General features: G+C 36.7%; 3 protein-coding genes across 3 annotated transcripts; 1 reads left to right on the forward strand and 2 right to left on the reverse strand.

Annotated features, from left to right (window-relative positions):
- Window positions 1-55: 55 nt before the first annotated feature.
- LOC110728217 (nuclear pore complex protein NUP98A-like) lies at window positions 56-16,429 on the reverse strand. Its single transcript, XM_021907884.1, has 13 exons — window positions 16,276-16,429; window positions 15,141-15,215; window positions 11,059-11,328; window positions 9,746-10,378; window positions 9,431-9,634; window positions 6,986-7,590; window positions 6,304-6,391; window positions 6,169-6,223; window positions 4,801-4,939; window positions 4,594-4,710; window positions 4,357-4,513; window positions 3,723-3,782; window positions 56-1,077 (listed from the first exon to the last, which is right to left on the reverse strand). Exons 2-13 carry the CDS (start codon window positions 15,157-15,159, stop codon window positions 407-409), a joined length of 3,018 nt encoding a protein of 1,005 aa, XP_021763576.1. The 5' UTR covers window positions 15,160-15,215; window positions 16,276-16,429; the 3' UTR covers window positions 56-406.
- Window positions 16,430-19,181: 2,752 nt separating this feature from the next.
- LOC110728234 (pentatricopeptide repeat-containing protein At5g08510-like) lies at window positions 19,182-22,216 on the forward strand. The gene has a single exon (XM_021907908.1). The coding sequence runs from the start codon at window positions 19,271-19,273 to the stop codon at window positions 21,851-21,853; it is 2,583 nt and encodes an 860-aa protein (XP_021763600.1). The 5' UTR covers window positions 19,182-19,270; the 3' UTR covers window positions 21,854-22,216.
- Window positions 22,217-22,528: 312 nt separating this feature from the next.
- On the reverse strand, window positions 22,529-27,276 carry LOC110728242. The gene is made up of 6 exons (XM_021907918.1): window positions 26,842-27,276; window positions 25,555-26,064; window positions 25,197-25,282; window positions 24,782-25,092; window positions 24,107-24,178; window positions 22,529-23,980 (listed from the first exon to the last, which is right to left on the reverse strand). The coding sequence occupies exons 1-6, from the start codon at window positions 27,002-27,004 to the stop codon at window positions 23,695-23,697; spliced, it is 1,428 nt and encodes a 475-aa protein (XP_021763610.1). The 5' UTR covers window positions 27,005-27,276; the 3' UTR covers window positions 22,529-23,694.
- Window positions 27,277-27,364: the final 88 nt, after the last annotated feature.

The raw sequence follows: 27,364 nt of genomic DNA on the forward strand, positions 1-27,364 counted from the left end.
AATTGTATAAACTGATGAAACAGAGCAAGTACTAATACAGATTAACTTAAGTGTATACCTAATAAGACTTTTCCTTCAGATTTAAACCAATTATATGAGAAATTATAGACATAGCGTTGGCCGTTGGCCAAGAGAACAGAACCCCAGGAGGCCGGGAAGAACTAATTTTCTAAATTTTAACTAGTTCCAAACGTTCCATACTTCCATCACCAAAATTGAAAATTAAAATTACAATACAATTTTCCACCATAAGATGGCAGTAGAACCAAAAATAATTGGTGCATATACAAAACCCATAAAAAACAAACCAAATGAAAGATCGCAACAAAGGACCTGCCAGCAGAAAACTTGCAGCAACCAGGTACATATAACATCTGCTGCTAATTTAAAGGAAAAACAGTGACTGTCAAGCAATATCCCATTGGTCATCGTCATAAAGCACATATTTGCTGAAGTGGCTGACCCTAAATTTCCACTCTCCTTTAATAGGGTCGTAGGACAAAAATTCAGCACCTTGATCCTCTGCTTTCTTCTTCAGCATTTCCTTGTATTTCTCAATCCTCGGTCCTTCTAAGATTTGATTACCAGTCTTCTTGTCAAAGCACTTGATGTTAAGAAGGGTAACCTCAGCAGACTTGTTAAGACCTTGACCTACTGGGGGTTTCTTGCTATCATCCATATAGACGATTACCTCTCGATTGTTGAATTGGATAAGCGTCTCGAGATCAAGCCGCCTTACATCAGTTTCCCCCAGGAATCTAATGCTTCCATAACCATGTCGTCCCACAACAAAATCCTTGACATGTCTGCAGAACCCTGGTTCAGCCCTTTCTTTAGCAGCCAGCTCTTGAATACGGGGCTCTGTGTAATAATCGGAGTGCCGAAGTTTAGGCATCATTGCCTCAATATCAGCCCCATGCTCATATACTATAGCCGCCTCACCAGCTCTGTGACCTGAAAGTGTAATATAAGAATCTCCTTTATGGTTTGAAGCATCATCAGAGGTAGCACCGGGTTTCTGGCTGATTCTAACAGGATGACTTCGTTCCTTAATCAATCCATTTCCATTGGGCATGCCTGAAAACATTCAGATTTATGAGAATTGAAATAATAAAAACACACAAGACAAACACCGCAGAGATGATCTTAGTTTTAACACACGAGGCGCAGCCCAGGACTAATCCAGCATCCAGCCATCCCTGGACATACATTCATAAGACGCTAAGAGAGTTGTGCCGTCAACCATCTCATGCAAGGCACAAGGCGCAGTGATAGAGTGGTCTAACTTATATACCTAAAAGGTCAATTTAATTAAAACTTAACAGCCATTAAGATCATGTAAGAGAAAAATGCCCACAGCCCTGCACTTAATTGCATAAAATAGCTTCAATTTGAACCCTAAATTAAGCTGAATTTTAAAAGAAAGCCCAACTTGCAAGTCAACAAGACATAATGTCACATACTTGTCAGAGTTCAAAACCATATTATAGACAGTATCCCTTACAACCTATCCACCCTTTCTGTCCTTGTTTACCTTCCCCGCCACCCCCCCCCCCTCCCCCCCTTCATTTACAGTAGGTCCCTTTAAATTTCAAATGGGTGTAGCTAAAATTATTGGAAAGAGTTGCGACTTAATGGGAGATTATATGTGGTCAGAATGGTGGCAAAGAGGAGCAATCACCTAGTATGAATCGAAAGGCGAGACCACGGCTCTCAGCTCTTCAAACTGTAGTGATGGTGATATGGTATGAATCAAATGAGAGGATTGCTTAAGATCATGTTTCTAATAGAGCTTATTTACGAGTACAACTGTTTATAACTTTTATTTGGATTCAAGTTTTACAAAAAAAAAAAAAGAAAAAAAGAAAAAAAAAGAAGTGGTATTTAGGAAATTTTGTCTAGAACTACCCGCAAGATAGGGTCATTTGTGAACAACTACCCTTTTTTTTTTTATTTGTTTACAACTACCCGCAAGTTTAAAAACGTTTGGGTAGCACTACCCATTAACGTTTTCCGTCCATTTTCAACGTTACTAGGGCCCACCCAAAAAAAAAAAAAAAAAAAACTAAAATGCTACTCAGCCACCACCGCCGTCACCCATACCCAGCCCCTGACCGCAGAAAGCGTCGAACCCCAACCACTCATACCCAGCACACACCATCTCCGAACCCAGCCTAACCCCAACCTAAACCAGCCGAAACAGCAACCTAAAGAATGCATCACCACCGTACCGAACCGCTGAAACCCCAACCCACACCCCCACCACCGTCGCCGAATTCCTCTGCCCTACCCAAAACCATCGCCGAACCACTGAAACCCCAACCTACACCCATACCCGAACCCACAAACCACCCTACTGCTCTCACCCTCGCCCTCACCTGGACCCAAACCCGTACCCAGAAACCAAATCGGGGCTGATGGTGGTGATGGTGATTGAAGCGATGTTTAGGTTGGTGGTGATGGTGGCTGTTTAGTGATTGTGGGTGGCAAATTGGTGATTACGGGTGGCGAATTGGTGATGAGGTGGAGATGGGTGCTGCAGCTGACGGTTTAGGCTGGTGGTGATGGTGGTTGTTTGGTGTTGTGGGCTGTGTGTGCGGGTGTTGTTGGCTGTGATTGTGGGTGGCGAATTAGTAATTGCGGCAGTGTGTTGCTGCGGTGCAGGGCAGCTGGCCGGCGGGAGGAACGGTGTGGGTTTTCCGGTGGAGAGGGGAATGGGGTTGCTGGTTCCAGTGGCCGGTGGGCAGTGGGGATGGGATGGTAAGGGAAGGAGGGTGGGGTTGGGTTTTCTGATTTTTCTTTTTTTTATCCAATAAATAATTGACACGTGTACAATGTGGGCCCCAGTAACGTTGAAAATGGACGGAAAACGTTAATGGGTAGTGCTACCCAAACGTTTTCAAACTTGCGGGTAGTTGTAAACAGATAAAAAAAAATGGGTAGTTGTTCACAAATGACCCTATCTTGCGGGTAGTTCTAGACAAAATTTCCAGGTATTTATTATTTGAGAACATTTTTCATGAGAGGCAAAAGGTCCAAGGAAGACTAAAAAAAAATACTTCCTCCATTCTCTTTTACTTTTTACACCGTCTTATATAGTAAGCAAACAAATCAATCAAAACAATTTATACACATAGAACCTAACCCTTCCATACTCTTGTTGTTAAAATTATATCGATAAATTTATTCGTTTTCTTTCTCTAATCACCTCCAAAAAGTGTGTTGCAAGTAAAAGAAAATAGAGGAAGTATATACAGCTAGAAAACTGGCAAAAAAGGAGGTTGAGGGGAAGGTTACTGCTCCTTAAAAAGAAACTGATGTGGGTGAGTGCTTCAAAATTGTGGCCACTATCACGATGACAAAAGTTATCTTATCCCCTGCATTACCAGTTTACCACTAAACTACCATAGGTTATAGTGGACTTAAACCAATACAACAGATGATATAGCATATTATATGGATCATGGGGCAGTACATGGCCTAGATAGCCTCACCCCCCCCCCCCCTCTCTCTCTCTCTCAATCCGTCCTTGCACACACACTCATATACGATATGACACAATGTTAAATAAAAAATAATAATAATAAACATAAATAAAGAGCAATCAACAAATTCAAAGCATCATCATACTTTTTCTGAACAATAAAACAAATTTATTAACAAAACCTCGAGCATAGTGTAAACTCCTAATGGTTCAAATCAGGAAGAAAGAAGTCACTTACTACCATTCCCTTCAGCAAGGGATCCATTCTCAAGATGCTCATTCTCATTTGGTGTATTACCTTTCAACGTATTGAAAAAAGAAGGGGGAGAGTTAGACAGAGCAATTAAAACATTAAACTCTAACCAAATCATTAAAACTGTGCAGATATGATGTCATCATAAAGGAAGTTATAGCCTAGAAATTACATAAAATATGGCTTCCCAGTAAATATACCCCTTTCCATTCTGGTATGTTTCAGTTTTTTTTTTTTTTTTTAATTATTCATCTCTTTAACACATCTAGAATTTACTGCTCCACTCGAAACAATTCCCACATTTTCTTTCCACTATTTATAAATTACATCAAAGCGAAAAGGTACAAACAATGCGAAATGAAGTTAGAAAGACGATATTTAGAAAAAGGCATATACATACGCAAATATCTAAGTTCTGACTCTTTCCCAAAATCTAACTTCTCTCATTATTATCTCTTATTATCTCCCAAGGACATCCTACTTCCACAACCTCCATTGTAAAGCAAAGTCAATAGAACAGTGACGTGAAGACAGCAGGAACAACTGTCTAAAGAGGAATCACCAGATCAATGTACCAAAATACTTATTCTAACTCTTACAAGATGTAGAAATTCAATACCATTTTCATGCACCAAGACACACGCTTCCTTCATTGAAGATTTTGGCCATTGATCAATCGGCCGAATGATCAATGCTCTTGGGTTTTCCCTGGGAACAAATAGAGCATCTGCCTTAGGAGTGCTAGGCGCCTCATCATCATCACTGAAGAAAGGAACCTGCATGCAACAACTATTAGTTTATGGAAAAAGTTTGCACAAGTGCATGAAATAGCAATGAGATACACTCATAAACACACCCTTGAACCATCATTCTTAGGATGATATTTCCTTGCGGGTAGCCTGATCCGCCTCTGAGACAAATGTCGTGACGTTAAAAAGGATGATATTCTGACAGGGGTAGGTTTATCAACAACCTGGAAAGAAGGTAATAGCATCAAATACACAAACGTCTCTAAATATTTGCAGCATAATCTTAAACAAATGAGCTGGATAGACATATTTACAGGCATGCTAGAGATCCCATATTGAATGGATGGTGAGGTTCCAGTATTTCCAATTGACATATGAGGCATAGCTGGAAGGGTCCCAAAAGGATTTGTGACTGCAACTGGTTGGGCAACTGCAGATATCTGGTTTGAAGATCTGTGGAATGCATGCGAAAAGTGTATATTAGTAATCAACTTATATGGTTGCTGTTGTGACTTGTGAGTAATCGATTCTATATATGCACTGGAAGTATTTCAAATTGAAGTGCTAAATTGCTCAAAATTATGCGCACAAATGAGTAACAAGATGTCCAAATACTTAAAAAAAAAAAAAGGTATGACAAGCAAATCATATTTTCTTCTGTCTTTCTTAAAAGTTACAATAAAATCAGACTACCAGAGAATTCAAAATCCTTTATAACCAACCACAGAAGCAAGTAAAAAAACCCATACTATTATGTACTTTAATGAAAAGGGAAATATTTAACATAAACAAAATTGATAATATAAGTACAAGGACAAAACTATGAGCTATATCAACAAAAAAACAGAAGTAGGATTTAAAATTACAGCACTGGAGTCTGGAGAGCATGAAAATAAAAATAAAAAATTGCATCTGACAACAATACATTTGTTTTGTTAACATGATTCATACATCAAGTTATATTTGTTAATATCTTACTTTAGCCTAATTTCGTAGAACATGGATCGCAACTTAAGTTCAGTCTATTATTGTTGAATTATCCCTCCTTATACCATAAAAGTGCTATTTATTGAAAATTAGAGTTGCTAACGATTTTGACTTTTTATCTTTCATTTAGATTCAAAACACCCTAATTGCTTCGCACAAGATAAATAGATAATATATGTATTGCAGAAAAGCAACAGTCTAACAGAGTAACAGGAGAAGCTAAGGTATTCTGTGCTTCTCATATGTAGGCACAGACGCACAGTTATCCTTCCACATTTATATTAACCTACTTTTCATATACATTGAATTCTCTCCAAGGTGAAGCTCAGAGGCATAAAGACGTATTTTTTCTAACCTTTCAGACAATCAAAGCTAAACCTTCCTGCATATCCTTCAACCTTATTCAGGGTGATGTAAGCCTGAAACACTTTGCTTCCCTATTAAGAAGGAAAAGGGCATAGGTAGTTGTTGCCTCCTCTCATCCCATCCCCATATGATGGAAAATAAAATATGCCACATGCATTTGAGAACATTCATTTTCGCACAGATGTTTATCAGGCATGAGTCATACAAGCATCTATTCCATGTTAAACAAGCCAAAGACTCCAAAGCTTGTGGCCAAAATCAAATAAACAAAGCAGGTGCAACATAATTGAGAAGAAAAAGGCAACAGAAGAAGAGCATAGTAAACATACAGCTGTCCAGGATTCTGTGCAAACATGCCAGATCCACCAAAGCCACTGCCCACACCTAACACATGGAATACATAATAAGAAAATATGCATAGAAACCTAATATACAAAAGTAGAGATCAAAATTGACAAAAGTACCTGCTGGCGCCTGACCAAAGGTGCTCAAGTTAAAAGTACTAGTTGTCTGTGTAGGAAGACTGGATTGAAAGGGAGATGAAAGAGAGGGCTGCAAAACAACCAAATAGAAAATAAGAATAGCATTCAGGCAGCACAAAATTTACTCTCAAATATTTTCTTCATGGAAATTTCATTAAACAATAGAATACACAGACTGAATTTGTCAGCTTTAACAATCAATTGCTTGAAATCAATATTCTTCAACTATGAGTTTTGAGTCCTCTAACTTAGAGGTGAATTCCATAAGATCTTTAACAAGGGGTGGTAGTCTGTTTAGTCCCTCGTCCCTTTGTCAGTTATCCTCTCTCTATAGTTAAGAAATTAGGATCTTCCCGCAAACCTAAATTCTAGCTAATAACATGTATATTTTCAAATAGCTTTCCTTCTCAGTTTACATTATCAAAATGACAACAGGAAAAAAAAAAAAAAAAAAAGCCCAATACTCAAGCACCAGCGTTGAATATCTTAAGAAGCAAAAAGGAAAATAGTCCTATTCCTTTTGCAAGAGTAAAACATAAAACTCTACAGCATAAACACATACATTTTATGTCAGACTAGAAATGGCAACAGATAATTTTATGTAAAAATATATAAAATTTCATACATAGAAATTTAAAAACACAATAATTCAACATGGACTTACAGTGCTTTGAGAAAAATTAAACTGGTTGCTTGTGGTGCTTGAAAATACATTTGACCCAAAGGCAGATGATGAACTATTAAACATATTTTGTCCGAAGTTAGGACTCTGTCCAATGGAGGAACTAGTTTGCCCAAAAGTAGTTCCTGTTCCAAGTGAGGAAGATGGCTGAAACAGGGAAGATGGCTGAGAATTCCCAAAAGTGGAACCAAATGCTGCAGGAGCACCTTGAGTAGGTGCAGAATTAAATGTAGATGTAGATCCAATTGCGGAAGACATTCCACTAAAAAGAGAAGGGGAAGTGCCTGAACCAAAGCCTGGAGTCGATGATCCAAACAAGGAAGGTGTTGATGCTGGAGTTGACCCAAAAACAGGTGTTGTGTTAGAGCCAAAAGGTGAGGAACCAAATGTTGAGGTAGTAGTTCCAAAACCAGAAGGTTTTGAAGCAAATGGATTTGCTTGTACAGATGTTGAAAAAGGGTTTGATGACGTCTGTCCAAACGCTGGGGTTGAAAAGGGGCTTGACTGTGTTGGTGTTTGTGTCGGCGCTGGAGTAGACATGCCAAAGTTCATCCCTGGAGTAGATTGACCAGCAGGAGCAGGACCACCTGGAATAGACACCAATGGATGGAAATAGAACATTAAATTTTTAATACAAACAGTTGAAATAACGTAAAGATTACTATAATGTATTAAGTTCAGTCAAAATCATGACAGTCAACCAACTTAGCAAACATCAACAGAGCATTCTTGGAGTATGTAGGCAGTAGCCTTGCCCAAAAAATTGCAAGTAAGCTTTATCTAATAAAAAGATGAACCAAGGACTTAATCCTAGCAGAGGTCAAAGACATTGCACTGTAAAAAGATAGAAAGAGATATACAAACAATAACACAGCTTTCTTCTTACAAGAAAAAATATCAAGATAAGACTTAGCCAACAGAGTATACACCCCTAATAAGATACCCTTAAAAATGAAATTTTGGGCATAATCAGCCACATAAATCCTGAGATGCAAAATGAGAAAACAAATTATTCACTTGGAAGTTTTAATTGAGTAGAATCACATGGACTTATTTCATCGTCTTTGAAAGAATTGATGAATACACCACTCATTAACATCTACCATATTGGTATTCCCACAGAAAAATAAACATTGTATTTCAATATGTTTTTCACTTTTTCCTCCCTACTTTTTATCAGAAATTGAGCTACACTCACCCCTGCACGCAAATCTCTCTCCTAACCTTCATACAATATGTGGATGTTCCATTACTTGAGGATAGGAGTAAATAAACAGATGATCTCAATCCTTGTAATTCCACAACCAAAACCAAAGAAATGCCGTATTCCATTTCTCATAAGAACACTTGCGGTAAAACCCTTTTTTCAAAAGAGAAAAAGAAGTCAAAATGGAGAGCAATTAATTGATTTATGTGGAATGAAACAATTAGTCAATTACTTCCGACTCGCCACTCCCTTGGTTAATTTGGTATATGATAATGTAGTTTAATGTTTTTATTTAGCGGGCACGGCCTCTCATCAACTGACTCCGCTTCCCATGTTGGATAAAAGTGCAACCCTATAGCTGCAGAACAAAATAACTAAAACATCCTCAAAGTAATACTCTACCTCCTCCTATTTACATCAATGACAACAAAGTCGTAATTTTGATATGGCGTTCTTCAACTCCAATACATCTGATTATCTCAATCAAATTCTTTTTTCCTTTCAATGAAAGGCTTAAATCTGATTATCTCAATAGCTTAATTCCCAAGAGTAAAAAGCACCTGAACAAGCTAATCCTGTCTGCTACACTTAAGTTTTATTGAATATGGTGCTTGATATCAATTTATACTTCTGCCTACTGGCCCTACTCCAGAAGTTGTAATAACAGAAAAGGAAGACTTGGAAAATTAACAGTTTATATCTCCGTAGAATGAATTAAGTTTGTGCATGAATAATGTTCTACAGAAAAAATTAAACCTTGTATCTTCTGTAATACTACCTCCGTTTTTATTTAGTTGACACCATTCTATTATCACGCTTGCCAACGCACTTTTTTAATCATTTATATCTCTAATTCTCGACATTGTAAAATTATAAAAAATAGATATTGATAACATATACATTGAGACGATGCAAACAAGATCCCACTTAACTATGTTTCGTAGCTATAAATCATAAAACCTAGTCAAAGTGTAATTTGTGAATAGTGTAAAAGTCAAACGGTATCATCTAAAAAAAACGGAGGAAGTAGTTTATATAATAATGAACAGTAACAAAATCGACAGTTACTGAATGATTCTGGAAAAAGCTCCAGCATCGTTTCAAATGATAGTCTTATAATAAAATTTTCGAGCAATGTGAACAATAGAATAAGAGTACATTAATTAACCACATGTGTTGTTTAGTTGCAGTTTAGAGGGTGAAGGGAACAACAAACAAACCTTTATCACCACGCTGGTAATCCTCCCATCTCAGCTCTTCATGGCTTTTGTCTTTATAAACTGGCATGGCAGATATTGATTCCAACTTTCCAGCTTGGGTACCGGATGCATCAGCTTCTAAAGTTGGTGTGTAGGAAGCAACTCTACTTCCTCCCAAATTTGACTGCCCAAAGCCACCACCAAAAGTAGTGGAAGTTGACGCTCCTACATACAAAAAAAGTCTAATAATCAATGCTGAAGCCATATAATTATACAGTTAAAGCCACACCTGTTTAGTATAAAATACATTATCAGTCCAAAACAATCAAAATTTACCAAATGGAGAAGAAGATGGTGTAGACCCGAAACCGGAGCTTCCAAAAGTAGATGTAGTTTGACCAAAGGCAGGGCTGGAGCCAAAATTAAAAGATGGGGAACTGGAAGTTGCCGCGCCAAATGCTGGAGTGCTAGTACTAGCCCCAAAAGCTGAAGAAGGAGCAGCACCAAAGGCTGAAGAGTTAGGAGTAGCCCCAAAGGTTGGAGTTGTAGCAGCACCAAATGCTTGGGTGGTAGCGCCACCAAATGCAGAGGTGCCGCCAGCGCCAAAGACAGGAGTGCTGGAAGACCCAAATGCTCCTCCTGACCCAAAAGCAGGCGAACTTGACACACCAAAGGCAGTTCCTGTGCTTCCAAAAGTTGGACTAGGTGTTGAGCCAAAGGCAGGGGTGCTGGTAGCTCCAAAAGCGGGGGAACTTGTAGCGCCAAATGATGCTGTAGTTGATCCAAAGGCAGGGGAGCTAGTACCACCAAATGCAGGTTGGCTTTGTGCACCAAATGGTGATGAAGAAGCACCAAATACATTACTGCCAAATGAAGGCTGTGATTGTTGAAATGAGCTTCCAAATGGACTTGTTTGAGCACCAGCACCAAAACCTCCAAAAGCAGGCTTCTGCCCAAACACAGATGACCCTGTAAAAAAAAATGAACTTTTGTCAAAAAATGAGTATAAAAATCAATAAGTGGGTAAATCCGCACATACAAGCTAGAAATCTTTAGTGAGAAGAGACTACAAAACAAAATAATATGGCTTATCAAGTTTCTATGAACAAGGAATGGAAGGACACTATCATTAGCAAAATATATAAGCATTTAACAGCCTACGCTCACATAAGAAAACATTTCTGACCATAATAGCTAGTGCATTCCCAGTAACCCTGAAAACCTATTCCCTCCATTGACCCATGCTACCCGGACTCAGTGATAAGTATTACAGATGCAACATCAGTTAAGATAAAAGTATGCCACATAACTACATAAAAAGACAGTATGGAAAATATGGGGACATCAGTGAAGATGCAAGTATATTTGAAGAATGGACTGTCATTCGAGATATTAAAAATCAGCCAGATAAACAGAGAGCCTGATTTATAAGAAGCAACATTTCTAGTAAAATTATAACAGAATACTTAACAATCTAATAGTCTAACACCCTTAATTGACTTGGAATGTGTGTACCAAGAGTTAGAAATGGTGTTGCAAAACAGGTGAATTAGGAAATTACGATTTCCACAGTTAAAATGTTCCACTCTAACATTGGAAAGAGCGGCATAGTACTGAATGTAAAAAGAAATGACACATCAACAACATACCTCCAAAGGATGATGATGAGCTTCCAAAAGCCGGATTGGAACTCCCAAATGCTGGTGATGAAGCTGCACCAAACACCGGTGTTGAAGACAGTGGTGATGATGATTGACCGAAAACACCAGTTGAGGTGCTACCAAACATTGAAACTCCTGTCTGTGCACCGAAAGGATTAGCAGCACCAAAAGGATTAGCAGCAAAAGGATTACTGGTTGGATTGCTTTGCCCAAAAGGTGACTGAGATCCAAAGGATGCACTAGGTGACTGCCCAAAAGCTGATAGATCACAAAACAAACAACTTATTAAGAAAATATTTGACAAGACCCACAGAGAGAGCATAACAAATTACTACCTCCGTTTCAGGTTAGTTGCAACTTTGAGCTCGACACGGATTTTAAGACAAAATTTCATAATGGTTAATTAACGAATTAAAGTATAGTAAATTAAGGGTAGGAGAGAGAAAATGAAGGTAATTAATAAATTGACAACACCACCAACAACAGCCACACAACAACCATTGCCCAACACCAGCCACCCAAAAACCACCCACCTCACAGCCTGAACTGCAACGGACTGCGTGGCTTAAGCAACAGTTTTAGAAGATAAATAGAGATAAAGACGGATGGTTGATTGATTGATAAATGATTGATAATGGTTAATACAAAATTAGTGACTTTAGGCCACAAGTCTCCAAAGCTCAAAGCTTACAACTTTTCTGAATAATCTTCTCTTTCTTAGGCTTCCCATATATATAGGACTATTCTAACTAGTGATGTGGCAACTAGCTTTAATTACTACAAGTACTACATTCCGTCTTTTACCCAAAAGCATAAACAACAATCTCAGAACATAATTAAGACACCAACGTTGCTGTTGTGGGTGGAGAGTGCTCCCCTGTCCCTGCTGCTGCTGCATTCCCTTCTGTCGCTGCTACTGCCTCCTCTCCCCTCTGTTGTATTTGTCTCTTTCTCCTGTGGTAGGTGTGTAGTAGTGGTGGTGTGGGTCGGCTCATTACATGAACCACCCGAACAACCCTAAAACCACCATCTCTCAGCCCGAAACCACCCCCTTCTCAGTCCGACCACCCACCCCGAACAACCCTAAAACCACCCCCTACAGCCCAAACAACCCTAAAATCACCCTCTCTCAACCCAAACGACACCGAAACCACCCCCTGTCAACTTGATTTTTTAAGAAAATCAGATCTAAACGACCTAGAGCACCACTGAAATCAGATCTTGAGCAGCCACCTCGAGCAGCGACAGATCTCGAGCACCAAAATCAGACCTCGAGCAGCGACGACGTTAACGGTTGTGGTTAGATGCGGCGGCAACATTGAGAAGGTGGTGTCCAAATCACCTCTAGGCACTCCATAACCATCCCAAACTAGCCTAACCATCTCTTAGAGCATCAGATCTAATCAATTTTATTTTTTAAAAAAAGAAGAGAGAGAAAGAGAAAAGAACACCGGGGGAGGAGGCGGTGTTGAAGGTGGTGATGAGCAGCAGCGTTGAAGGTGGTGGTTTGAGGTAGCGGCGGCAATGCTAAAGTGGTGGGCTGATAATTTTGTGGGAGATGATGATGGATGTGAATGATTTTTTAAATTGATTGTTGATTTAATTGGGTGACAATATTATGTTAATTAAGTTAGATTAGAAGTTTAATGAAATCTGATTTAGGTAACTAATTGTGTTTATGAAATATTCAGTAAGGGAATTTTTGTAATTTCATTTAAAAAACATACTAAAAAAGGAAAAAAAAATTGAAAGTTGCAACTAATGTGTAACACCCCTTTATGGCAAAAGTTGCAACTAATATGTAGTAATTTCATTTAAAGAGGTAGTAATCTACACCAAAAAAAAAAAAAAAAAAAAAAAAAAAAAAACTATGAAAATAATGAAACCCATAATGTTTAACACTACAACCATCTACATCAGGAAAAGATGCCATAGTAGATGGTACAAGCAGCAAAGACAACAGTAACACCAAGACCAACTTTGGCTCCAGCCATTTGCAAAGCTAAAGGAGGTCAAGAGGTATACACTATAAAGCATATAGCAAATGAAACCAATAGCCAAAAATCAACAAGAAAAATGAAGCAAACAGCCAGCTGTCCAGCCATTACTTATTTCAATCAATATGATAACCAAGGCCTGAAAACAAGGTAGAATTGTTTTATCTACTCTGTAAAGATTTTTTTTTAATTCTTGTTCTGTAACAGCTGTTCAAAAACCACATTGTGAATACCATTATAAGCAGATTTGTTAAAACATCAGCCATCATAACCTGTAATTAAAGAAATTATGTGCTTACGCACTTCATACAGCCATACTATGAAAATTCACATACAACATAGCACTTAACTCATATTTGTAGATTTAAAGAGGTTGAAAACATATTATCTTCACCAAAAAAAAAAAGGGCTATAAGAGAATATCCTCTGACATAACTTATTATCCAAAGATCTAAGATTACAACTATGAAGTGAAATTTTCCAATTTGTCAATTCACTCTATGATGGAAACAAAGCAAGACATCAATCACAAGGTGCTGCTTCCACATGAGTGACATGGCCATTAATGCTATAGCAACCTCAACCAAAACTTAATTTATGAAAATTAGAAGTTAAATCACATCCACAAATTTGCAAGCACATCCTCCTAACATTCACAGGATCGACATATAACAATTGAGGGCTTAGTTGAGGAAGATGCAAAGATGATCCATAGTCAGAAAAAGTAAATAGTTCACAGTCAAAGGATCCCACCATAGATGATGGTCTTGGAAATCTATGAATCTAAATGTATGCAGAGATGATCAATACCACACTAATAGTGCACATAGAGATAATGATTCTGGATCAAGCTAAATAAAAGGCATTGCATGGATATTAAGTATAATTAATAAATCTTTGCACAACCCAAAAAAATAAGAAAAGAACAATTGAACACAAATTAAAATTTGAATGCAGGATAAGCATGCTTAAAGAAAAGACTTCTTGTTACCAGCTGGATTTTTTCATCTTAGCTAGTCAGCAAACATATTTTACTGGTGTAATAAATACCACTCAAAATAAAGTGAAAAGGTGGGAAAATAAACTCTCAGTATCACACTATCACGCTTCTAGAAGATAGATAATGCCCCTTTACTTCTTAAACAGTGAACTTAGAGAGCAAATTCAAGATATACTTGTAGTAGTCAAACCTAAAGCATAGCAAGGGGATGAGAGGACCCACTCCTCCCTTGACAAATATGACAGGATGCATAACCCCCATAGGGACGACAAGAAGTCATTTATTGCTGCAAAAGCATGAGTAGCCATGAGGAAGGGCAATATTGAGTAGGCAGAGAGGGTCAAACACAGAGCAGTGGTGGTTGACTCCTGACAAATGCGATACACCACTAGAGAGATTTAAGAGATAAGAATCTCAAATTCAGGCAACAATACAAGATCAGCCGGTATTCTCTGCAAGCTGGGTAATTTTTAATTCATGGCATGTGGACATGACTCCACGTAAACAATGATACAATAAGTTTATCAACATATCTACTTAACCAAGAATACAATAAGTTAATCAGCATATCTACTCAAACAAGAATAAAATAAGTTGATCAACATATCTACTTAATTCATGACATGTGGGCATGACTCCCCGTAAAATAGCATGACTTGTGTCACATGTCTATCTGTCTATCATAGTTCAGATATCTATGACATTTGTCTTCAATGAGCACTCTATAGGACATCTTAGGCAAGATGGTGCTCAAGATAGAATACTGGTGAGGAGATCATCGAACTTGAAGATATAAGCACTCCAAAGACATTATCAGATTCATCAGTATAGTTGTGGGATCACCCATTGTGTACAGCGGCCAAGTGAGTTTTTTTTTAGTCTATATCTGCTATAAGGGCCATCAAATTATGGGCAAGACATTATGCAAGAAAAAAAAAAATTAACAGCAATAAGCGTAGAAAATATTGATTAAAGTGTGTTTGCTCAATGTAAATACTGTTCAAGAACAAACAACGAAATTCAGAGTAAAAAACTAAAACTTCAGCCGGAACAAGCAATGTAAAAATACTTACGGCTACTTGAACCAAACATGCTTCTTTACAAAGGTGTTTCCAGCAGATTAAGTAATGTTGAATCTCCACAATAACCTACAGCAAAAATAGTCTAAGATAACATTGAACAAGTAACAAAAAATACATACTGCTAGGAAATTAGAACTTTAGGAGTCAGCATTACATTAAAATCTATCCTACCATTAGATTGGAGACATATGCACAGTAAAGGAGATGCATAAAGTAAGTGCATAAAACAAAATTTATGACAATCAGATGCCTAAGAAAAGCAGTCCTAACAGATATATATAATAACATTTGCTTCACAAGAGAGCAAGCCAATTTGGTTATATATATTATTGCTGGCTTATTCTCTTTCGAAAACAGGTTGAGAATTGGACAATTCAATACTGTACTAAATACAATTCAGTTCTATGACACGTTAATCTTTCATCAAATAGCCAAGTCCACACTTGTACAAATACCCTTGTTGCACATATACAACCAATCTGGTGTGCCCGATCTATGTCAGATTTGAGGGGAAAAAATAGTTTCCAAACTCAATCATTACAGTCCTCCAATACATTGAAGTGTTGAATGGTGTAACCATATAAGTATATAACTATGACATAGATCGTATCACTTTTAATCTTCCCTCTTCCTTCACACTTTAACATTGATTTTACAATTGCTAATTTTTATAAGTGATGTCAGTGATCTCTTAGGCCTTAAGCAAAGCTGAGCAAGCCTGAGTCCGAAAATCAAGTTCATAAGGCACCCTCTTCTCGAACTGTCGAACAGCCTCGAATAAATTCTGCTCTGCTCGGCTCGACATCATGGGATCGATTAGGCTTGAAAAATGCAGCACATTAGCAACCAACTTTAACTCAATTATCAAACTTTGCTCGAAAAATCAAATTAATTTCTTCTCGTTTAAGAAAACGAACGTAAATTACACATAGCAAAACTCTAGCAACAAAATCGCTCATTATAGGCATTCATAACTTCAGTAATTATAACAATAGTTCAATAATCCATCCAGGAAGACCCCTAGATTGACTATACTGCCAATTAGATTAAAAATAGTGTGAAATTAAACCCTAGATTGTGAAAAATATATCTATAATCAGAAGAAAAAAAGGAATAAACATGTTACCTGAGAAGCTGCTTCAATGGAGGAGAGAAACCTCTGAAGCCGCTTCAATGGAGAACTCAGAGTACGCTTTAATGGAGGAGAGAGAGGGGGGGGGGAGGACAGAGAAAGAGAGAGAGGTGCAGCGTAAAAGTGAAAAGCTTCAATGGGAAAAATATGAGAACATTGGAGGAATACTAATTAGACGCATAATATGTCAACCGTCAGATCTAAATTTATATCATACGGTTAACATTCATTCAAATATTTCACCATTCTTGAAAATTGCAACATTTTAACTTTTACAATTGACAAGTACGGAGTAATAGATTGATGATACTACGGAAAAATACAAGTTTATCAAATGAGAATAGAATAAATTGACTTTCCTCAAAAAAAAAAAAAAAAACTAAATAAATTGACTGTAATGAATATAGACCCATAATTATTTATATAATTACGAAAATGTCATGTTGATTGGACATTTATTTTATGATTATGGACAAATTGATAAACCCATTAGCAAAAAAATTGCTCTGATAATTTCCATATTTAACTATAATATGACAAAAGTCTCTCATAGATTATTCAATAGTTCGTATGTTAATTACAAAAATAGTTCAATAGAGAATTTTGTTTATCAAAGTGATTAATTAGAGTTCTCTCATCCGTAAGAACTTTTTATGGTATAAACTATAAATTGTACTCCATATAAGTTGTTTCCAAACCAGAATTAGGTTAATGGGCAATATCTCTAGGAGTGGGTGGGTGAAATAATTGTGGAAGGGTATATGTAATATTGTAGTCTAAACTCACAATGTTTCTCAATTATAGACCATAGTCTCAACAAGTCAACAACCATTGTGCTAATAAGCTCTAGGGCAAGGGCTACCTTTTGCCATCTTTCCGCCATTAACATTCATTGCTTGTCCTACATTAATTTCCATGCATATATTAGACTTCATGACATTTTATTTGATATTGTGAATTTTCTTTTTCTTTTTTTTTTCTTTTCTTTTGTTTTTTTTTTGGTGGGTGGAGAATGGAAATATTGTGAAATTATCAAACTTCATGAGTTCATAATTATCTACAACGTCGTCTTTTTTGTCTTAAAGATAAATAGTAGTAATTTTCAGATCTTTACAGTTTAGTGCCACTTAGTTTTGTCAAAATTTATTCTTGTAATGACAGCAACAACAACAACAACAACAATAATAATAATAATAATTATAAAATAATTTTTTTTTAAAGAAATCATAAAATAATATTTAATTAATTTAAATAATAATAATTATAATAATTCTAATAATAATATTAATAAGAATAATATTAAAAAAAACACAATAGATATTTATAATAAATATTTTTTATTTTGTGCAAAAAGGCAAGACACATACATACATTTATCAATTTAGCCTTAGAGAAAGTCTTGGTCAAATAGAATCTTCCTTATAGTAAAACTAGAATTTATGTAAAGTGGCCCTATGGTGTAGAAGTTATTAAATGTAGCCCCAAGGGTAGACATAGCAAATGTAATTTTGTTTATGATGTTGACAACAAAAGTGTAAGTTTTTGTTATAATAAAAAAGTTAGGCACTATTTTTTTGAGCTAATGTGGTCTGCTCTACTCTATTAAAATTTGTTTTGCTTCACTAAGCCCTGTTATGTTGAGTATTAATAATCTGCTAACACTTGTTCTCCTCTGCTAAAATTTTCCATGCTCTACTCATAAGCTCAAAAAAACAGGGCTTTATGGTGTGTTTGACTAACAATCTTTGGAGTAGTTTTAGTATTTTAGTGATGAAAAATAAATTTTAGCTCTTCAACTAGATCAATGTTCATAAAAGCTATGGAGTACTAAATTTTCTTTAGAATTGTCATTATTTAAAGTGTTCTACTATTTCAACAATTAATTAAATTTCACAACTAGATTAGCAATTGCTCTTACTACTAAGTAGTAAGTAATTGGTAGCTAACATCTATTTTTACAACTAACATCTACTTTCACAACTACGAACTAATATCAAATAGTTATCATCTGTTACAAAATTGAAAGGGTTAATTCTAAAACGTTCTCAATCTATTAACTATTACTAAAACAGAAAATTGCTGACATCATCCTCTCCTCAAACTGTATACGTGTCGCTCTCTCATAAAAAATTTTCCCGCCTAATGCACTTATGATGTCATATATATTTTTGGTTTTTTTTTTTAGAAATTGGTTATTATTAATTTTTTTTTTTCAATTTTTGACTATGTCAATAAATAAATATTTTTTTTTTGGTTGGAATAAATAAAATTGATATTGAGCTAAAACATTTTAGGTAACTACAACAATTTTTTAATTTTTTTTAAGGTTTTACTGTTATTTGTGTGTGTAAACTAAGGATCGTGCAAGCATTGTTTCGCAGTATTTCCAAGGTGCTTCAACCTAGCTATAAAGTCATGCAATAATAATATGGATGTTTGTTATACAAAATGAACTAATGTTGTCGTTAAATGTTACCATTGTTTCGCAGTATTTCCAAGGTGCTTCAATTTATTTTATTTTTTTGTTTATTACACCGCTTCAATTTATTTAAGTTACATGTATTTTTAATTTGTATTTCAAACTCTTAGATATATAAATTTGTATGCATATGGTTTGATTAGATCAGATTGACTTTTATTTTTATATTTTGTTACTTAGTAATTTATGATGAAAGATATATTTTTATGATTTAAATTATAAGTATGTACAGAAAAATAATAAATAGAAACAATTTATTTCATTCTAATAATTTTCTCATCTGTGTATCGCACGGGTCTAATCTACTTACAACTAACTATTATTCTCAATTAACGCAATTGTAAAAGATACGGAGTAGTTAAAAGACATACTGATATGATGATAATTAAAATTATGATTTACACCCTCAGTCCCTCCATTAAATTTTCGTCCACTAAAAGAAACAACGGGAGTATATACTCCGTACCACTTACAAGTTACAAACACAGGCAATCTCCAATTCTAACATAAATGGCTATGATACCGTTACAAACTGTTGCAACCCCGCGACTTTCATGGGTGTTACAGCCACCTGAGCGTAGCTCAAATTCTCAATACCCGCCAATAATAGCCTTCTCAAAACTGAAATCAATTTGCAAACCCATCTGCTATTCTCTCTCTTTTGACCAATCCTTCACTAATCTGCCATTTGACTCCACCAACTATGCTTCATTTCTTGAATCTTGCACAACCCCATTTCTGGGTAAATCAGTTCATGCTCATGCCCTTAAATCTGGGTTTCATGGGCATGAATTTGTTGAGACTAAATTGCTTCAAATGTATGGTAGATGTGATTGTTTACATGATGCACGTATGCTGTTTGATAAAATGCCTAAGAGAAACTTGTACACTTGGTTAGCATTGATAAGTGTGTGTGTGGATTATGAGCTGTTTGAGGATGGTTTTTCGCTGTTTTTAGATTTGATGTTTGAGGATTTGAGGTTGGATTTCTTTGTTTTTCCTGTTGTTTTGAAGATTTGTAGTGGGCTTCAGGATATGGAGCTTGGGAGGCAAATTCATGGGTTTGTGATAAAAGCTATGTTTGTTTTGAATGTTTATGTGGGTAATGGTTTGATAGATATGTATGGGAAATGTGGGGGTTTGAGTGATGCCAAGAAGGTTTTTGGTACGATGATCGAGAGAGATTCTGTCTCGTGGAATTGTCTGCTTTCAGCTTGTGCTGTGAATGGCATGGTTGATGAGGCATTGGAGAATTTGGATAAGATGTCGAGTTCAGGAGATTCTGTCCCAAATATCATTTCTTGGAGTGGGGTTATTAGTGGTTTTGCGCAAAATGGGTATGTGAACGAAGCTATCGACTTGTTATCTAGAATGAGAGCTCGAGGGGTGGAGCCAAATGCACAGACAATCGCTGGTGTTTTACCAGCTCTTGCTAAGCTACAAACACCAAGGTTAGGTAAGGAGATTCATGCCTATATCACTAGACATGGGTTTATGACCAACCCCATTGTGGTGAATGGGCTGCTTGATGTGTACAGGAGGAGTGGTGACATGGAAAATGCTTTGAAATTGTTTTCGAGGTTTTCAGTGAAGAATGTAGTGTCCTTCAATACTATGATTGTTGGATTTTGTGAGACTGGTGAAATATCAAAAGCCAAGGACCTTCTTAACCAACTAGAAATGAACGGGATTAAGAGGGATCTTATAACATGGAATGCAATGCTTTCAGGATATGTGGATAACCTCCTCTTTGAAGAAGGATTAAACTTGTTTAAGGAGATGCAAATGGTAGAAGGGATTGAAGTGGACTCGTATACTCTAGGAAGTGCTCTTTCTGCTTGTTCTGGCAAGGGTTCTCTGAGACAAGGAAAGGAGATACATTGTCAAGCCATCATTAAGGGTCTAAACTCTAATCCTTTTGTGGCAGAAGCCTTAATCGAAATGTACATTACATTCCAAGATCCTAAGGCTGCTCTGCAGGCATTTGAAGAAGTTAATGATAGTGATATAAGCACATGGAATATTCTGATCTTGGGCTATGCTCGGTGCAATCAGATGGATGCACTTCCAATTCTTCTAAAAAGAATGAGAGAGTATGGTTTTGATCCAAATGTATATACATGGAATGGAATAATTTCAGGCCATGTAGAAAACGGCCACTATGAAGTTGCTTTACAGTTGCTTAAGGAGATGCAGAGTACAAATTTAAGGCCTGATATCTATACAATAGGGATAATTTTACCTGCTTGTTCTAGATTGGCTACAATTGAACGAGGCAAGCAGGTTCACGGGCATTCCATCAGATGTGGGTATGATTCAAATGTCTATATTGGAGCGGCCCTTGTAGACATGTATTCAAAATGTGGGAGCATAAAGAACGCAATAAGGGCAAATAGTAGGATATCAAAACCTAATCTGATTTCCCAAAATGCGATGCTTACTGCCTATGCAATGCATGGCCTTGGAGAGGAAGGTATATCTCTTTTCAATACCATCCTTGCCAATGGTTTTGTACCAGATGAGGTTACCTTTTTATCAGTTCTCTCTGCTTGTGTTCATGCTGGGAAAATTGACATTGGCAATGAGATTTTCAGTTCAATGGATCGTTATAATGTGAAAGCTTCACTGAAACACTACACGGCTTTGGTTGACCTGTTAAGTAAGTGTGGTAAAACCAATGAAGCTTACAAGCTGATTAGAAACATGCCAATGGAACCAGATTCTGTGACTTGGGGAGCTTTACTTGGAGGTTGCGTAGTTTCTGGTGATGTGAAGCTTGGTGAAATGGCAGCAGGAAAGCTTCTAGAATTGGAACCAAATAACACTGGGAACTTCATTCTATTGGCAAATATGTATGCACTTTCTGGTAGATGGAATGATTTGTTAAGAATACGTAAGATTATAACAGCGAGAAGAATGCGAAAAAATGCTGGATGTAGTTGGATTGAAGATGGGAATGATGTTCATGTGTTCACCGCAAGTGATTCATCTCATATGAGAACAGAGGAGATATATTCTTTGTTAGAGAGTTTAACCATGCAGATGAAAACATGGTTGTATACTTCGCTTCCATACAATGAGTGTACATATTGAAAGTAAGATTGAAGCAGCAGTAAATTACCAGATAGAGAGGATTATTCCCGTACACCAAATGTTGTACGCATTATGTATAGTAATGTCACTGTAGTATGATCCAATGAGTAAGATAGACATGTTTGTTACTATTTATTCACATAGATCATAGGCTGCTTTGGACTGTATGCAAAGCAGGGAATTAGCTAGTCCTAACCATGTACTTCATACTACATGACACAGAGAAATACGTCACAGCATATAGAGTATATATATCGAAGTATATACTGTATTTTTATCTATGAGTAATGTACCTTTGATAAGAACTATTTTGTTTAGTACACCATTTATTATGTACTAGGTATAATTCTTCAGAATATATATACAAGTACAATTTTTTTCCTTATGATGTTTGACAAAGCGCTCATCCAAGTAAGCAAAAGGCCAAAACAAAAGGCAAGGACATACTAAAAGAATTGGATTAGTTTATGAAATAACAATATAATGGTACAAGAACTCTTAAAAAAAAAGTATAAGGAAAAATTCATGGGAATAATCCCACCTTTGGGCATTCGTTTTTAATAATCCCACCTCTGGATTATTATTTAATAATCCGACCTTTACCCCCCATTCTTTTTTATTGGTCAAACAGGTCATGTAACCTGTACAGGTTACATGACACGTGGCGGCCTGTGATTGGTAAAAAATTTTTTTTAAAAAAATTAAATTTATTTAAAGAAAAAATAATAAAATAAAAAATTCCCAAGCAACCACCCACCACCGAACAACCACCACAGCCCCACCCCCTTCATATGAAACCACCGCATCCCCACTCCCCCTTCACCTGAAACCACCCCTTCCACTCCCAAATCCGACCACTCCACCCCCTTCCTCTCCCAAATCTGACCAGCGACCACCCACCCCCTTCCCCTCTGAAATCCGACCACCCCACCCCTTTTCCCTCTGCCCTGCTAGCCACCGGTGACCAGCCCACGTTCCCCCACCCTGAGAAAATCTCCGACCACTGCACCGTCAATCACACATCAAGCCCATCATCACCGTCAAGCTAGTGGTTGCTCTGTTCTTTAGCTTCACGCATCATGCCCATCATCAACGTCCATCACGAATTTCAACAAAATCAACGGTGGTGGGCGAAAATGTTGAAATTGGTGGTGAATTGCTAATTGGGGTGGCGAATTGGTGGTAATTGGTGGCGTTGGCTGTGATTTGTTACGCAATTAGGGAATTGGTGATGCGGCGCCGCGGTGGGGCTTTTATTGTTGGTGCGAGGAGAGACAACAGCAGCAAGGCTGCTATTCGTGAAGGAGAAGGGAATTGTGGTCAGGTGGGGTGGGGAGTTTGTGGGAGTTTTTGGTGGTGGGGGTTGGCTGCGGTGGTCGGGAAGGGGTGGAACCGGGGATGCAGAAGAGTTGGGTGGAATAAGGACCGGTTGGGATGGGACCGGAGTGGTGCAGTGGTGGTGGGTGGAGCACTGGTGGTGTTTCGGGGAAGGACAGAGAAAAGAAAAAAAATTAAATTTTTTTTGACCGGTTTAATCGGTTTCTGGTCAAATGGGACCAATAAAAAAAGAATGGGAGGTAAAGGTCGGATTATTAAATAATAATCCAAAGGTGGGATTATTAAAAATGAATGGCCCAAACGTGGGATTATTCCCGTGAATTTTTCCAAAGTATAATGGTATAAGAAATATATCTTTAAAATTATCCCTCTAAAAAAATTGAAGTTATATAAAGTAAAATTAATGTGAAACATCAAAAGGCACATTAATGATACAACATGAGAACAAAAGCATCATTGCAAGATAAAAACCCTCACTCATCATCCATGCACACCAAACTTATTCAACGTTTCCTCGATTTGAAGCCACCTAATGGGGGGAAGTCGTCTGTTTGGAGGACAAAAGAGTTCTTCACTGTTTCTCTTGAGTTTGATAAGCCAATTGTTTCTTGCGCATCTGATTTATCTGCTTTGCCATTAACTCTATTAACTTGATGTTGATTTTGGACTGCTATGCCTACTTTGGGCAATGAAGATCGAACAAGAGGCTTTAAGTTCAGCAATTCAGGATCATCAGAGAATTGGTAAGGAATTTTGCTATCATCCATCCTTCTGAATGTGACAGAAATCCTAAAAAAAGGCAAGATATCAAACAATGTCAAAATATAGAACACAAGAAAAAGAAATAAAGAGTACACATTAATAATTAGTAATGTCATATCAGATGTTTCTAGGACATAGAGTTATCAGACAAACCTTTTTGTCGGGACAGCAGGAACGCAATGCTTAGCAACATCAGCTCCATTACCATTTAGAACAAGAACCGACCTGCAGCATAAAAAGAATATCAGCACCGTGGTAAGTTAAAAGATAAAAAAAAAAAAAAAAGGTTTAAAGAGCTGCCAACTGAACACCAAAATTATCCAATCTGAACATTTGTCTGATGAATGAAATTACTACTGAATAGATCAGTGTCTGCATTAAAACAACAATCTACGGAAGAAAATTAACCCCTCCCCTAGTTTGGCACATAAAAAAGTCAATCACAACTTATTATATCTTCTGCCAATACTTTGTTAGTGCCACTTAGTGGTATATTGCCATAATTATAGACTTGCAGTGAAATATTTGGCGAGCATCATACAAATGTATTATATAATTTCAGCTGTACCATATCCGCAGAAAGATAAAGGGGATGACATGTAGTTAAAAGAAAAGAGAGAACTTGCCAAAAAGTTGACTAAAGGATACCCTAAGAAGCTATGTATGCATGCATCAAGACTTTCAACTAATACAGGACAGGACACAGGAGTACATAACTATACTACCTCTTCAGGTGGCTGATCATAGTACAAAAATAATTGAGATTTTCACAGCTACATTAACAGTTCAAGAAATTAACAAATTAAATCAAACAAGAAAAAGGCATACCCAACAGGAAGAGGAATGGAAACTGGACCAGTGAACTCTCCAGGGCTTAAGATTTTGAGATTCGAACCAAAGACGATATTACACTCTGTCAAGAAAGAGACGGTGCAAAATGGCCGAAGAAAGTCATGGTGATCGATGTGAGGAGGGATACAATCACCTTCATCATAAATATTCACTATGCAACTGTTAGGGACACATGTAGGAGGCAGGATATGCCACTTCACCATTCTGCTAATCATCTGTTTAAATAGGGGAGGCATGGGATCAACTTCCTCATCCCTAATTATTCCCGGAGGATTTCCATCTTTGTCCTGCAAGTAAATTTAGAAATACGAAGTATAAAACATAGATATTATAAACTGATCACAAAACACAAAAGAGAAAGCTAGAAGATAAAGGAAATTATAAAAATTACCACTGCATAATTGTAGCAACACCCAAATTGAATGGTCACACGTCCTTTCCCAGGCATCCACTTCTTTGGTTCAGAGTAAGTACGTTCTACAAAAATCCAAACCAAACGAAAAATTAAGACAAGCAACATCTTAATCGCGTACATTACAGAGTTTGCTTGATATCATTCAGAATATTCTGCTTTGGGGTTTGTTTGAAAACTGAAACCGGGTTTTTGAGAAACCATATTTTCTATTTGATCACAAATCTACTAACAAAGAGTCAAAGACTCAAAGGATAATCTAAAGATACACTTGGACACTAAAAGTAATGAGTACCAAAAAAGCCCTTAAAAGATGCAAAGAGATTCACAAACATACCCATAAGCTGCCCTTTTCGTCCCAGTTTCTGAAAGTTGTAAACAGATTCGACAATTTTCTTCTGTTCTTCAGCATTAAAAACTCCAGTATGAAGTTCCAATCCTTGCACCACATTTACCCTCTTCCCATCTACCCTCTCATAATGCACAAAATCCTTTTTCCTCTTAACCTGTGAAAATCTGCGCCACTCCTCTTCATCTGACGATCCATTAGCACTAGTAGATGGAGAAACATGGTTTCCATTACTCGGAGATGAGTTAAGGTTACTGAAAAGATCACGCAGTTGTGGCTTCTGATTAGCTGGTGAAGGAGATTCGTAATCCGTATTGGTTTCTTGACTCATTGAATGGACAGATTCTGTGCTAAGATGGGTTTTCTCCTGGTTGCTATGTTGTTGGTTATTGTTAGAAGGTGTAGAATTTGCACTTGTTTCAGACGAAATAGACATTGATAAACCGACTTCATTGGATTCTTTGACACCGACTTCATTGGATTCTTTGACAGTATGTTCTGCATATTACAAATCACAAATAAACTGATCAAGGATATCATATTCATCTTCAATCAGTCAAAATAACAGGAAACAGAAATTGAACAACATATCATTAGATTTATCAACAAATTTCCTATCACATTAAGAAGCAATTTCTTTGTAGATTACAATTGCATATATCTCATCCTCCCTTACGCCACTTGAATGCGTAAATCTCTTGAAACATATTACAATAGTGTATTAGTGTTGACATTGATTTATAATTTCAAAATCAAAGACCAAAGTCATATGTGCACCTTTCATACTAAAAACATGCGTACATAACCTTTTTTTTTTTTTAGCAAAAAACATGCTTAAGTCTTGAAATTGTTATTTTTCCACGAGTACCCCTCCGTGTGTAATTAATTGTCAAATTGATAGTGTATAACCTCATATAAACTAGTAATGCGATAACTAAATTATATCCGAATGGAGGTAATAATTCCAAAGATTCAATCTTTTCTAACAATCTGTTATTACAATCACTGTTAAATCACTCAACTGTGTATATATATTAGCAGTGAAAGATTATAAATTTCTACTCCTTTAACCCCAACAAAATTAAAATTTACAACCTTGCATAATCCCAATTCCCAACTTCACAATTATTGAATCAAACTCAGTACAAAAAAAATTAAAAAAAATCCAACCAAACTCAGTACAAAAATCAATTAAAGCAAATAAATTAGTAATTAAAAGAGCGAAAAAAAAAATCAATTCTTAAAAAAAAAAAAAAAAGTTTGAAGTAATCTTACGATTAGAGAGGGAAAGAATTCGAGATTTAAGAAGAGTTTGACAATCTGAACAAACCCCATCAAAAACCTCAGCAATCTGGGTAGTTTCCAAGTTCTTCAATAGATTAATCCAATCGTTTTCCGGCGAAAATTCCGGCGATTTTCCGGCAGAATCTCCGGACATGTTTGATGTTTAATCGGGTAAAATAAAACAGTTTGATTTTGGGTTGTTTATGCTTTTTTTAGGGGGTTTATAAAAAGGACAGGAGTGCTGACTTAATAAGAGTTGCGAAGTTGAAGACAACAGCTTTTTTCAAGTAGGTGTAGGTTTTGTGGAACACGTGGGATATTGTTGGTGGGTGTTGTTTATATGAGTTCTGGCTTCACTTGGCAATCACGTCACACCTATTTTTCAATTTTTGGAAAGTTTGATTCGAAGTAGGAGTAGATAGTTTTGATGCTCTGTTGTATTAACACGGTTTTGTTTTTCTAATGTGTTAAAGTTACCATAAATCTGTAATAACTAATAACAAATCTCCCTAAA

Source organism: Chenopodium quinoa, unplaced genomic scaffold, assembly GCF_001683475.1.
Source record: "Chenopodium quinoa cultivar QQ74 unplaced genomic scaffold, ASM168347v1, whole genome shotgun sequence".
In the NCBI taxonomy this organism is placed as follows: domain Eukaryota; kingdom Viridiplantae; phylum Streptophyta; class Magnoliopsida; order Caryophyllales; family Amaranthaceae; genus Chenopodium; species Chenopodium quinoa.